At 34.5% G+C, this 15,333-nt stretch overlaps 2 protein-coding genes across 3 annotated transcripts in view; one reads left to right on the forward strand and one right to left on the reverse strand.

Moving 5' to 3' along the window:
* Positions 1 to 3,837: 3,837 nt before the first annotated feature.
* On the forward strand, positions 3,838 to 6,407 carry LOC111626611 (alpha-(1,3)-fucosyltransferase C-like). Its single transcript, XM_023370052.1, has 2 exons — positions 3,838 to 4,019; positions 4,622 to 6,407. The coding sequence occupies exon 2, from the start codon at positions 4,645 to 4,647 to the stop codon at positions 5,737 to 5,739; it is 1,095 nt and encodes a 364-aa protein (XP_023225820.1). The 5' UTR covers positions 3,838 to 4,019; positions 4,622 to 4,644; the 3' UTR covers positions 5,740 to 6,407.
* A 555-nt stretch (positions 6,408 to 6,962) lies between these two features.
* The window catches only part of LOC111626617, a 17,444-nt gene continuing 9,073 nt past the window's right edge, over positions 6,963 to 15,333 (reverse strand). For both annotated transcript variants that reach the window (XM_023370066.1, XM_023370070.1), the window contains exons 3-4: positions 10,701 to 10,832; positions 6,963 to 7,115 (exon numbers count right to left, since the gene is read on the reverse strand). In XM_023370066.1, coding sequence (XP_023225834.1) covers positions 6,982 to 7,115; positions 10,701 to 10,832 — 266 coding nt within the window. In that variant the 3' untranslated portion in view covers positions 6,963 to 6,981. The remainder of the gene's footprint in view (positions 7,116 to 10,700; positions 10,833 to 15,333) is intronic.

The raw sequence follows: 15,333 nt of genomic DNA on the forward strand, positions 1-15,333 counted from the left end.
AACTCGAGTAAATCTACCTTTTAAGTAATTATAAAAATGAAATATATATATATATTATTTAATACCCATTAGAGGGAGAACATTTTATTATATTTTATTTTATTCTTCACGAAAGAAGGGAAAATATTTCAATATTTTTACGATTAAAATAAAAAAAAACTCATAAAATTTCACCATTTAAAATTATCTGCCGTCGAATGAATTCGTATGAAATTCGTGTAATAAAAAGATAGTAAAGTGAGTTATAATTATCATATAAAACAGCTGTTAGAACTTTGATAGTTTGCTGTGTAACCTTCAGAAAATATTAAAAATTACTTATCTAAATTATTAAAATTAATTGTAGGAGAAGTTGGCCATCTTTAACTGCCACCCTTTACCTCAGAAATTGTAGAAAAATAAAGGATTTTATGCGTGCTGATGCGATATTTCATATATGTACAGTAGACCCCCCCCTATAACACTGTAGATAATTCCGTGTTATACGAATTCCATGTTGTACGAGTCACTTACATTTTACAAATACGTGTGCCGGGCTGTGAACGGCTCACGTATTTGTAAAATCTAAGTGACTCGTACAACATGGAATTCGTATAACACGGAATTATCTACAGTGTTATAGGGGGGGGTCTACTGTACATATATGAAATATCGCATCAGCACGCATAAAATCCTTTATTTTTCTACAATTTCTGAGGTAAAGGGTGGCAGTTAAAGATGGCCAACTTCTCCTACAATTAATTTTAATAATTTAGATAAGTAATTTTTAATATTTTCTGAAGGTTACACAGCAAACTATCAAAGTTCTAACAGCTGTTTTATATGATAATTATAACTCACTTTACTATCTTTTTATTACACGAATTTCATACGAATTCATTCGACGGCAGATAATTTTAAATGGTGAAATTTTATGAGTTTTTTTTTATTTTAATCGTAAAAATATTGAAATATTTTCCCTTCTTTCGTGAAGAATAAAATAAAATATAATAAAATGTTCTCCCTCTAATGGGTATTAAATAATATATATATATATTTCATTTTTATAATTACTTAAAAGGTAGATTTACTCGAGTTTAAATTTAATAATATTACGAGACCTCAATTACCAGGAATTTCAAATTTCACTTTCGTTAATAATTACGAAAATAATGGAACGTTAGAAAATGCAATAACCACAATGGAACAATAAATTAATGATTTTACTCGGTACTCTTTGCTTGATGAACGGAATTCGTAATGAGAATCAATTAAACACCAGACCACATAAATTTAACGTAATAACATTTTTACTTTTTTTTTGTTTGAATTATGACAAACTTTCTCCTCCTCTTCCTTCTCCTCCTCCTCTTCCTCCTCCTTCTCCTTCTCTTCTTCTCATTCTATTGATACTTCTATCTTTAAAACGTTTGAATGTGTCCTTCTTCGTAACACTGTTACAAATACACAGATCTTTTAAGGTGTAGATACGGCTTTACAGCTTACAATCATCAATTTTATCATCTTTACACGGTTAAAAGTATTGCTAGGCATGGGAAATTTATCCTCTTCCAGTTTACTATCGAGCTTCATCAACTTACAAGTGTTACTATGCCTCATTATCTGTGCATTTCCTCCCTTTTGGGACTATAAATATAATTAGATCATTTATTCTTTCTAAATTTCTCTACTATCGGCTAACAACTTTACTGAGATTTTTCTGCTATTCTTTTTTTTTTCTATCGTCGTCCTTCTGTACGAACAAAACAATGGGAAGAACAGATCACTCTTGTATACATTTATACTATGACTTATTATCTGAGCGTAATTAAAATCACTTATTCTCTGTAAATTTCTATACTTTACCGAGATTTTCTGTTATTTGTCTGGCATCGTCTCTCTTCTGTAATAGCTACGGAACTCTCTTTACAGCAGCACGTATACGGTTATGCCGATTAATTCATCAAAGATTTCATCTCGGCTAAGTATCAGCTACAAAAATCTTCCTGCCTACGTACTTAGAAACACGCGAAGGCACCCTGGAAAGCCGTGCAAGCTTCCAAACAGAAAGGGGAGCACCATTAATCACATCATACTCAATCAGAACGCCGAAAGGTATTTAATAAACTGAAACGATAAGTTACATCACAGACGATATACAGCTTCAATAACACCCAATAAATCAGACGTTTATAAGTTTATATTTTTCTAGAGAAAGAGAGCGAGTGGGAGAGGGAGGGAGGGAGAGCAGAAGAAGAAGAAGAGAGGAGGAAGAAGAAGAAGAAGAAGAAAAAAAAAAAAGTCACAATTTCTTTCAGTTCCCAAGCACTAATCTCTTGTTAGACTTATCACTTCTATCAAATAATCTCCAGTTTCTCCGTCTGTAGCAGACTATTGATTTTTCTGATGCTTTCTAATCTCCAACTGAAAAGATGACAATTTAGCTTTACTCGATTCCTATATATTTCTCTAGATGATTTTACAAACCTTATTTAATTATTTTATACACGTGTAGATACAAGTATAAACACTGTAATAAGGTCTCGAAATTTTTCCTGTTACTAAAATAAACATTTATTAACTAATGAGACAATTCTTTATCGACTGTAGATTGGTTGGCCTTGTGTTATATACACTCCAAACAACAGTAATTACTTTAAGTACTTCTGGCAACAATCCAACCATTGTATTCGAGATATTTTAAATTTTGGATAATTATACACAAGAGAATAAAAGTCTTTCGATTTCTGCCTTCGAGTGAACTCGACTTCGTTTTCTGTAGTCGAGCAAATTAAAACGGTAAAATACATAAGCATAAATCGTTCATAAATATTGTTTCATTGTCTGAGCTGAGGAAATTGGATAAAATGATAAATTATACAAATTTAAATGGATATTTAAGAAAAAAAAACAACAAAGTATTTTATTAATTATACATTATAACGTATAAGTATTTAAAGAATTATGAGCGATGTAATAANAAAAAAAAAAAAAAATTCTGTTATTTTTATTCGTAAATGGAAACTATTATAATTATTCTACAGGAAAATTGTAAAATGCCTAATTAAATTGCCGTATTAATTAGCTTAATTAATCATTTAATAAATTTAGTTCTCGTCATACTCATTAGATGGCGGGAGAGATTGACGCCGATGAACAATTTTTAAAATTTAAATTTATATGATATTATCTAATAGTTGAGAGGATCATGAGTGACGTCATGAATACGTAAGCCATTCTGAATCCGATAATTTATACGCCTTACTTAATAAAAAAAAATACTTTTAATCTTAATTATATTCAATAGGAATTATTTATTTATTACTTTGGTTAGAAAAATCTATTTTTACTTTTATTTTAATTAAGAAATAAACGTTTATAATTAATGTATTCTTTTAATGACGTCCTGCCGATTTATTTTTCTTAACTTAATTTTTATTGGTCGATTAACGTTTACATATATACTATACTTCATCTTCTATTAAATGGCGGGCACGTTGTGTTTTTCCAAATTTATGTTAAAGTCTTTCGAAATATTTTTAAAATTTAAATAAAAATTTCCGAGAAAATTTGCAAAATTTATTCGGAACGAATTCAAATATGAGAATGGAGACACCGATGACGTCATTTGTATTTTTGACGAATCGTACGGACGGATGTGACGCAACCATCGATGCATCTTCCGCGCCTCTAGCAATTAGCATTAATTGCTTGCCAAATTATTTAACGAAATTATTATAATTACGATAAACAGATTATAATAAATTTATATATTTAAAAAAATTCTTAAAAAGTCTACATTAGAAATAAAGTCAACTCGTTTTAACAAATAAATATTTAATTATTTTTAAAATAAAAAAAAATTTAAGATGGCGCCTCTTAAAAAAAGCAGACGAGAAGAGTTTAATCGACGTCACGACGGGATAGCGCTTCTCTTGACCAATCAGCGCACGGCAGTAGTGACGACAGTTGAGAAAAGATGGATGGACCTCGCTAGGGGTGCACAAAACGAGAAAGGATTAATATTACGGCCGGGTAAGGTGAGTATCCGCAACTTTAATCGATTTTAAAACACGAGATACGCTAAAGTCTCGAGAAATAATACATAAAAAGCCTTTAAACCTCATCGAATTCGGTTAAACAGCTCAGTCGGCGAGGCTTAGCAAACGATGGGCGTTCACGCCCGAATTTATTACGATTTTCGATTATTTCTTCGTCCTTCGATCACGTTTCACGCTCTAGTTACTTTAAAACATCTACACGTGACCCCACCAGTCCCCCACGTGCTCGGGAAGGAGCCGGGGTTATCGGCAGCGGTCACGTGGGCAGGGGGCTTGACGTAAGCCACGCCGTGGATCACGTGGTTTCCGATTTAAATTCCCGAACAGCTCGAGCACGTGCCGTTTCCTACCAAATTTCTAAAAGACCACGTGCTCTCTTTCTCTTGAAGCGTTGTGTTTGTTTAAAACACCGCAGGATTAAATATTTATTGTTTATTTTATAAAATATGGCTGGCAGGTGTGTGTAACGAAACGTCACACGTTTAGTAGCCGATTAAAATACGTCACACCGTTGCGAGAGGCGTCGTATTGTTCGGTAGATAAGAGGTGGTGTTTCTATATTGTGTCCGTTCTCTTTGCAGATGCACGAGATCGAGTTTGAGCTATGATCACGCGACTGTCGACATGTAGGACGTGTTTAATTGTTACCATGGTCCTCTCCGTATTGGCGTTGTACCTATTGTTGAGGTATAACCCCGTTGTGTACCGCTACGTAGCTCAGTCGTCCGTTCTCCTGCGTTCCGACAAGGTGATCCTGCTGTGGACCCCTTTTTTCGGCATTCGTGACTACATGCCCGTGGGTGAAGGCGCCCTGTCGCATTCGGGGTGCCCCGAATCACGCTGCGAAGTGACCACGGACAGGAGGAGATTGTTACATAGTGAGGCTATTGTCTTTCACTGTCGTGACGTCAGCGTGGTCGATCTTCCTCTGCACCGGAAGCCGGAACAGAAGTGGATCTACTACTGCTTGGAAGCGCCACCCCATTCCTACTTTGCAGCCTTCAGGTTCATGAGGCGCATGTTTAACTGGACCATGTCTTACAGGTTGGATTCGGACGTGGTCACGTCCTACGGTAGTTACGCCGTAAACGGGAACCGTTCCGACGTCCCGGACGGCCTCCTGGACATTTGGAGGGGTAAGAAGAAGCACGTGGTGTGGCTTGTCAGCAACTGCCCCACTTCCGGAAACAGGGAGGGGTTCGTCGACCGTCTGAAGAGTTACATCGACGTGGACGTTTACGGGAGTTGCGGAAAGGGCAGGTGCCCCAACGATAAACTGGACGAGTGCCTCGACGATTACGTCAGGAATTACATGTTCTTTCTGGCCCTGGAGAACTCCCTGTGTAAGGATTACGTCACAGAGAAGTTCTTCAGGATACTCAAGTACAACATAATACCCATAGTGTTCGGCGACGCGAACTACAGTCGAGTGGCCCCTCCCGACTCGTACATAGACGCTCTGAGTTACAGAGACGCCGAACACTTGGCTCAGCACCTGCGTAACGTGGCATCTGACTACAACCTGTACAAGTCGTACTTTAAATGGAAGGACAGGTTCCACATCTCCCCGTCCCTTCCCCTGATATGCGAACTGTGCCGAAAACTTCACACGAGCGACGTGGTCCCCTACAAAGTGTACGACGACATAGCAGCTTGGTGGGTGAAAGACTCCGCGTGCAGGAGGTGGAGGGGTCAGTAACGGTGCCTTCGCGTTAAGCTCGTTAAACTAGTCAAAAAAAAAGGTACGATATCAAAAGATCCGCGTTAAGTTATTTACGTTCGGACAGACAAACAAATGCACCATTAAATATGTAACTTAGCGTTTTATTTCCGATCAACTGTGGTCACCGGACAGCGCCATCTTGAGTGGTTTGTGCTCCATCATGTTCTGGCTGCACTGCTGTGGCAGTTGTATACCGATGAGTAGTATTTCTGTGATACCCTTGACGTTTTGGGAACACACCGTAAACGGTAGGAAGACGATGTACCAGAAGGCGCAGAAGAACGACATGACGGTACAGAACAGTATCGAAAGGAACCAGAACGCAGACCACGTGACTTTCGTCCATCTCGAGTGACCGTCGTCCATAGCTGGGGGGTGAGAAAGCCATTTTTTTTAAAAGAAAAATCGGGGATGGGTTACGCCATCGAAGCCACGTCGACTTACCTGTGTTGTTGTTGTTGTTTGCCCTTACCAAGAAAAAAAAAGACACTGCGCAATACTCTTCTCGTCCTGTTTCGTGACACCAGAAAGGTCTCGAACGTCCAATGACCCCTTACCTGTTCTTTTTTTTCCTCCTCCTGCCGCTCTCGCGTCGCGTCACGAGCTAGCGACGCGACGGTGGTAACGTTTCAAAAAAAAAAAAAGTTTCTGTACGTGTTTCAACGCAGTCGTGCGTTAAGTGACGTTACGCGCGCCGTTTTCCCAGTCTGTTTAGAGTCGATTTTCGCATGGATGTTACGACAAAGAATGTTGAAAATTGGTATACGATCGCTTGTTACGTTTGAATTTTAACTAACGTTTTCTCTCTCTCGCAACCCGCATATAACGTTAGCGCTTAATAAAAAATATATTCCTGGTGTTCAATGCGTGTCGTTTTGTTTAAACAAACCAGACAAACCACCATTTAAATTATGTAGTAACAACCTTTAATGGCAGCTCAAAACTGCGTTACACGTGACGCAGATTCGCAATCTACGTCATTTTCTTTTTTTTTGCATAAAATGCTAATCACAACAAAACAATTCGTCTCTAGAATATTATAGAAAAAAAAATTTCTGATCGGTGTCATATATTAATTTTGAACTCGCACAAGTTTATACGTTACGCTCTAAATCAGGAAAGTAAGTACTAATTTGTTATTGTTCCGAAAAAAATCAAAATGGCCGCCTGCGTGAGAGAAGAATGTGTTCTATTTTTTTTTCTTTTAATTATTGTAATTTACTTCCATTGACCCTTCTCGTAATCGAATTTGGACGCCAGTCCTTCGATGGGGTTGACTCTCAACTGGATCATCCTCTTCAATGTTCTCGCCTTACCCTCGGGAGTGAACGATTCGGGTAACGGTGGATACACTGAAAATACAAACGGTTACGCTTAATTAGTGTAACGATACGATCAAAATGGCGAGTGTTACGGAGTTACGCAACGGCTTCTATCGGTATAAGGCGCGTAACCGATTTATGTTACTCTTCGACGTAACTACCATAACAGATACAAATATTTCGTGCTTTACGGAGCGACCCGTAACAATAGTAACTGTTGTTTATTTACAAACGCATTGTTTCGTTAATTGTAAACGTAACAAATGTCATTTCGCATCAAGTTTAACGTAACTACACCGCTAATTGTATTCGTAAAGTCCATTTCACTTAAGGAAAACTATTCAATAATTCGAAACAGCGTGACTTAGCTAAATACCAGAACTAGAACTGATTAAGTCATCTTTATTATTGCTCAATGACTACTTCGAATTTTTAAATCTTACCCCTCCCAATTCTTTAAACCCCTTCTACATTGTGTATTATGTGCACGAAAAGTATTTATGTCAAAGTACCTGCAGAAACACAACACAAAAATCAACTAGATCTTTATAGAAATACAAATTCCAGAATAGAATTATCAAGAAAACTTCTCTAGAAGGTGATCTTTGACCCCATTTCTATAAAAATGCTACGTCATCCAGTAAAAAACAACAGACCAAACGAAATTATACAATAAGTGGACCATAAACCGGGCTACTTTTAATCCCCCTATGTAACGTTACATCGGGGAATTATTGATATTAGTTGGACACCACTAGTATACCGGATATTTAGGCCAACCGGTGCATGTTATTTTAGTTATTTGAGCAGTTAATTACAGGAAATATTGTATACTGCAGACTAAACACTGGATACTTGATATCTAACAATACATTATTAAACAGGTCTGATAAAATGTCAAGAATTTCCAAAAAATTATTCTGTTTTGAATAATCACCGCTTGTGAATTTCATTGTTCCTTCCCTCCCACAGTTTTCCAGTGTTAAGCACAAAAATGCAGTGTCGTAATTGGTTTACTTTGTCTTTGTGTGTGTGAATTAAGAGTGTCAGGTATAACAAAGTGTAAACAAATTATGTACTGTGGAATTTTGTAACATACCTAGAAGCTTGTTTGTTACAACACCACAGTTTGTTGCGAAAGCAGAGTTGAAACAGAGTTCCGCCCAAACACAATGTCAATTTACAAATATACTCCTTAAAGATAATTTCACCGTTCTAGAGTCAAGTGCTTCATGCAAGACTGTAAAACCTGCTTTTATAGTCTGGCCGGAAGTACTAAAGAATTTCACACAAAAATACAGGTAAACTTATCTGTTTTAACACATTCACTGCGTTACGAGTCACATGTGCCTCATATGGACATGTCTAGTTAGGGCTACAGACAAAATTGCTTGTTTTTCCGTGGGGCAGCGCATATATTTTGATAACATAATTCTACAAACATCATACTTTATATATCGATATTATTTTATTAGGTGCAATAAAATATATTAATTTAATAGTACGATGCACGGGTGACTCGTGCCGCCCTGTATTAAAATAGACTATGAGTCACGGATGACTCGTAACGCCCAGCAGCTGCCTAAACATTTATCTACTAATGCCATAAACATGTTAAATTTCTAACAACAAACAAAATCGGTTTCATATTGTTACAGACTTATTGTAAACTCTTGTTGAATTTGCTTATTTTTGGATGTACTAAAACACTTTCTGAAAAATATCTCCTTGGAGGAAGTTTAAACCCCACAATTCACAGTTCAAATTTTCTGCAAATAGATTTTTTTTTTTCAGTAGAAACTTCAAAAGTTACTTGGATACAATTATACAAAACAATTTCCTTCAAAAGTATACAAACACGCTTAGTTTTTGGATATATTATTGTGAATTACCGAAATTTGAGTATATTTGCTGGAAAATGTTTTGTCGTGATAAAATGAATATTCTGAATATGAAAACAAAACGATTACTATACTTACCTATAACAAAACACCAGGAAAACAATAAGACAAATTATTTATAAATGACCACCCTTGACAAATTTAGAATGTGTTCTTACTCTAATCTGAGTAACATTAGAAGTTAGAGTTTTCGAACCTACCCTGAGTAAGGTCGAAAACATTCGTTGGACGAAACCTTTATGTCCGGTAACAAAAACGTTTAATGGAGACCCCAATAAACATTTTCGACCTTACTCAAGGTCTGCTTCAGGTTAGAGTAATAACGAATTCCAAATTTAGAATGTGTTCTTACTCTAATCTGAGTAACATTAGAAGTTAGAGTTTTCGAACCTACCCTGAGTAAGGTCGAAAACATTCGTTGGACGATTTATTAAACATTTTTGTTACCAGACATAAAGGTTCGTCAAGGGTGGTCATTAGCACTGGTAATTAATAAGTTGAAAGATATCTTTATTTATAAATGGCTTCGCAGCACAGACTAAGACTCGGGCCAAGGCTTCGAGTCTTAATCCCGATTCGTACTACCGAGCCACTCGTGGAACCATCAAACATTTATCGATTGCATTCAATGTATGTATTTACACAACTTGTAATGCTCTGGTATAAATATGTACGGTACGTCAGACACGATAGGCTCGATACTGCAGATTTGGCTTTAATGTAATTATACCATCGGCAGTCTACTAAAGACGACAATTTGAATCCAATTCCGATTATAAATCTGCCAAAAATTGCATCCAATCGTGTATTCTCAAGGTGCATGATTAATGTATTTTTGTATGGATACGATGAGATTTTGGCCATTATTATAATTAAAAATCTAATCAATGTTGTTTATAAAGAAGACTTGCATAAATTGCTTAGATGCTCTTTCATCCATATATCAACTAAAAAGTACAAAGACAAGCGTAATTCTTCAGTAACATAAAAGTCAGTCGGTCATCATAATTAAAAAATAAAACTTAACAAAATGTTTAAGGCATTAATATTGTTGCTATCAAAGACAAATCAGAATTAAAGAACCAGAGAGAGACTTTTTTACCTATTTAATTATTTTTTTTAAAAATAATAATAAATATTTTACATAAAATGCTGTGTTTATAATTAATATATAATGTGAAATGGAATATTAGCCTGATTGCTGCCGTATTATATCATTTCATCAACTGACTAGCATGATACAGCGCAAGCAAACCGATAGAATGGTGTGCAAAAATTAAATTTTAATTAATTGCATGTCAGATTATTAATCAGTCTAATTTAATAAGAAAAATATTTTGTGTATTAAACTTATTGAAAAATTTAGGATTGATTAATTTGTAAAGAATGTTCAATACGTTTATGCAAACAGCCAATCGAACCACACAAATTAGATACAAAAATATTTACTCCAAAATTAACTGCAGATTTCCGGGATGTATCCAGACAAGTGGCCGAGTAAGAAAGCTTCATACAAAAGGTATCGCACTGTTAGATTGCTTGCTTAGTTGCTATCACCTAACCGCACTCCAGATTGTGATTAAATGTAATGCAAGCTGCTATTATTTCTGTTTATTCAATATCAAAATGCAATAGAAATAAATAAGTGTTTATATATATAATTAAAGATGACGAAATAATGTTTTATAACTAAGTGTAAAACAGAAAATATTACCAAATTTTTGCATAAACATAAAAATCCATAATGCTAGAGATATTCCGCAAAGTGTCCATCCCACGATAACTTTCCATTCACCGGTCGGAGCTTTCATTTCGGCAAAAGTTTGACGAAAACTTGCTCTATACACTGTTAAAAGAAACAAAAATTATTAGAAAGTCATTAAAATGATAAAGCAATTTAAATAATTTTTGCAGAATTTTCTTAATTGCAAGAAAATATTAAAATTAATATAATGAACTGTCATCAAGTATATGTGATATATGAATTGGCAGCATCAAAAACATTGTGTTGGATATATCAAAATACTGTTTGTGATCATTGGGTAGCTTTAAGACAATATTTACATTCAATTATTATTATACTGAATCTCATGTATCAGTGCTTGAACAGAAATGAAACACTTGTATGCATTTAAATTAAACATTGTTGCAAAGAACTGTATACAGTATCTTCCAAAATTAATTATAATATTATCCAAGAATTATGCCAAGTACATCAATTGATAGAGTAACCATTGAGTTTTGTCTCCCGTCTGCGTTCAAATGTCTCATCTATTGCCAGTAGGAAGAATAATAAATGGAAACGGCAAATCTGCAATAGAGAGCATGATTTGCAGTTTGCACATTGGAATCACTCGTTATCATGCAACGTAAGTACCCTGCGGAAGCCACAGAATTGTGACTGCCGCAGGAGGAGTGACAACAGACGTGCCATATCAATCAACAGGAAGAGTTTGAGTATCGGTCGAATGTGTGCCATGCAATGCGAGGTGCACGCATTGAGAAACTGTAAAGAGCCCTTGTGAAATTTGGTCAGTTTTTCAAACATTTCAAGTAAATCTTTGCATGAATACAATGATCGCACAAAAGTTCTATTTTATATATTAAGTAGAAATAAGATCATTTTTGAGTTTTGAATTTTAAACAGTGGCATTTTATTGATAATTCAAGATGTAAAAAGCATGTACAGTTTTGACAATTTAACCTTATTTTCAATAGGATTAATGTCTTTTGTGTTATGAAATGTTACTTTATTGATTCATAACAAACATCCAATATGTCTGAAACACTATAATTTCCAAAATAACTAAATTTCACAATTTGAGACAATAAAATAAATCAAAAGCTTGGATTAACAGAAAAATTAATACATATTTAAAGTATGGTAGATTATGATCTAAAACTACAAAAGCTTGACAATTGAACATTGACGTAAGTACAGTACACTGCAAAAAATTCTCAAACAGCTAATGTCTGTCGAACAATATGAGTAATGCGTCATATTGTTCAATATGATGCATTACTCACATTGTTTACAATGTTTTATTAAACAAATTATTTATATTATGACAAAACAGTAAATTTATTTAACATGTTACTTGAATAAATATATTTACATAAAATTATTTTTACTGTGTCAATATCATTAGTATTCGCATTAACAGGAAGTATAAATAATTGAAGTTTTCAATTCTAGCACTTTATGACATCACACATGAAAAATAAGCTCAAGCAGCCTGAGAAATAAAGTAACTGGTAGTTTTCTTTCATTCTGTGCTTGTGACTTAAATGGTCAAAACACCAAAACATTTCAACTTAAAGAACACCACAACATATAAGAAATCAGCAAATAAACAGTAAAATTTACTTATAACAACATTTTCATTCACTTATAACAATTATCGGGCATCATACAACAAAAACTGAACAGAACATCTTTATAACGTTCAAATATAATCAAAAACACAAATACTGGCATGCGCAATTGTGCAAGATTAGAATAAAAATAACTATAAAACACAAATTTCTTAATTTTATAGGGTGCATACATTGTAAGTCCACTACAAAGAATCACTAATTGCAGAAAAGTCCTAGGCGAGATCAATGTATGCCTGTCATGCCATTGTAGTGAATCATTCTCTTTAATTAAAGGTGATCGCTTTTCCTTCCTTAATTATTTGTTCTATAGCTCACCTAGGACCATTCTGTGATTAGTGTTTCTTTGTAACAGGCTTAAAATCTATGCACCTCCCCACAAAATTAAACTGTGTTTTATAGTTAATTTTATTGTAACTTTGCATGATTGCACACCTCAAAATTTGAATTTTGATTATGTTTGAATGTTTTTAAGATGTCCTGTTTATTGCAAAGAAATAAAAACATTTGTAGAAGTAAATTTTATTGTTTATTCACTGTTTTAGGGTGTTGTTGTGTTTTTTGTAATACTTGAAGAAGAGAAAGTCAAAATTCATTACATATATCTGTATATTAAGACAAAGACATGAAGGGAAAATATTGGGAAGAGAAGATGAGGAGTGAACAAATGTGAAAAATTTTCGTGATACAGAAATTTAGAAAAAAAAAAAAAAAAAAAAAAAAGATGAAAAACACTCTAACAAAAGGCCTTACATGCGAGTAATTGTCTGTGGTATCGACAATGTGCCTCGGTCACGTGATCGGTATTGACACAGGGAAAAATTATTCAGTCATGAACTTTAGTAAATCTCCGATTAAACAGATGGATCCGAGTCACGAACCTCGGATTTACGACTCGAAAATTTATTAACCTGTCCAACAGAATGAAAGAGAGGAAAACAAAAACAAGAGAAAGAATTGATATCATTTGACCAAATTTGATTGACATCCAGTAAAATATATGGACGCCATAAACGAATATCCCTCCCCAAATCGAATTTTAATGCTTAAATATTTAAAAATATATTCACATTTAACGACATTTACGAGAGCATTTAAGGAGGCGGAGGAAAGTTTTCGTGTTACAAAAATCACCCCCCCCCCTTACAAGGGCTATATTTAAGTTACGAAGGGGGGGGAAAAACATAATTATGCACACTAAAAGAGATAAAAACATAAAAAAAATTCTCGAAAATTCAAGCATTTTGACACTTATTTACTTAGAGAAATACCACGTTTCTGTATGGTATAAGTGCTGTTGAAAGGTTTAAAAATAAAAAAAAGTCATTTTCTTGTTGTAGGCCTTTTGATTTTTAATGTTATTCTTAAATTTTCAGGCCTTAAGGTATGGAAAAATCAATTTACATATGAAAAAAAACATAAATAAATTATAAATAAACACAATTAGTCACGCTAGAATAACGTAGAAAACAGAAAAATCTAGCTCTTTTTTCTAGAAATTAAACATACAAAAAAAGAAAAACAATACCCTAATATTTAGATTTCCCTACAGAGAAGCGTGTAGGGAAATTATAAATAAAGAATTTTCTTTGATTATTCGCCTGAAAAAAAAAAAGAATAATTATAGTAATCTTATAAGTTAAAGAGTGAATAATATCGATCTATAGACATGCCTAGGTTTAGCCTATATCTTTTGCAAGAAATGGGGAAAAGAACATGATCGATTCGGCTGTTTGTCGGACCAAAAGGGAGGAATACAACAGAGAATCATTCGAGCATAAAATTTGTTTGCCAACGACAGGGTGGCTGTAGGAAATTGGCCAAAGAATGATTGTTAGCTGCTATTTTTTTTTTATCTGTCTATCGATTACAGAAACAGCTGTCGAGCGGCCTATAGGTAAGCCACCGAAAATAATCCCCAGAAAACAATCCTGTGACCTTCTTCGATACCAATTCTACTGAAAAATCCCCAAGAGTTCGTGTGTCTCCACCATTTAAACTGAGCCGACTGCATCAACTAAAAGCTTTAGTGTCATATTCGCAAGTGGAAACACCCTAGAGGTACCCTTAATATTCTGTCCTAAGAATGTTTAGAACTTGAGGCAATACCCTTAAAGCTAGCGGTACTTTTTACAGAGGGGGGAGTGAAAGCCTCCTAAAAAGCATTTTTTTTTTTTTTTTAGTCCAAGAGGGCCCTGAAAATCGTCAAGGGCTGCGTGCCTCTCTACTAATGTCCCTCTTTCCCACACCAGATGATAAATCAAGCGACAACGAGTAAAATTATCTGTAGTTTGCGTGATAAATTACGTAGTTATGCACGATGCCCAAAATTTGAACCGTAACCTTGTCAAGAGGTAGGACAATTTTGCATTTTTTTTTTTTATTTTCTTGGTTAATTCAACGTTTTTTCCGCGTAAAATCCGGCTTAACTTGGTAAAGTTTTGGCGATTGGATCTCATCAAAAAACACGACTTACCACCGAAAAAATGGCCGAAGATGATACAAGACTAGCCTCTAAACAATTCTAAAGGGTCTAATTATGCTTGGAAGAGGAATAAATTCCAAAAAATAAGCACCAAAGTTCAACTGTCGACGTCTGTGAAGCACGCTGAGTGAGAGAAGTTCCAAAAAATCAAGAGAGAGAGAGAGGAGCCCTCCAGCCACTTATTTTTCCAAGTAAAGGTAAGTTTGTATAATTTAAAAGAAGAATAAACAGAAAAAATAATTAAAATACTTAACCTATTTAATTTAGCAGTAAATATTTTCTAAATGTCATTTTTTGAGATTAAATTTAGCGCACGATGACGAGTATAAATTGACCTTACGGCCCACTTTTAAGCTATAGAAAATGGTAATTTTTTTTTTTTTTTTAGTTTAAAAAGTAAAAAGAGCAAAAACTAAAATAAATTTTATTTTTAAGAAAAATTCGAAAAATTAAAAAAAAATTAATTAAAATAAATAAAGGAACAATG

Source organism: Centruroides sculpturatus, unplaced genomic scaffold (assembly GCF_000671375.1).
Source record: "Centruroides sculpturatus isolate CEXI.00-Female unplaced genomic scaffold, Cexi_2.0 scaffold203, whole genome shotgun sequence".
Lineage (NCBI taxonomy): Eukaryota > Metazoa > Arthropoda > Arachnida > Scorpiones > Buthidae > Centruroides > Centruroides sculpturatus.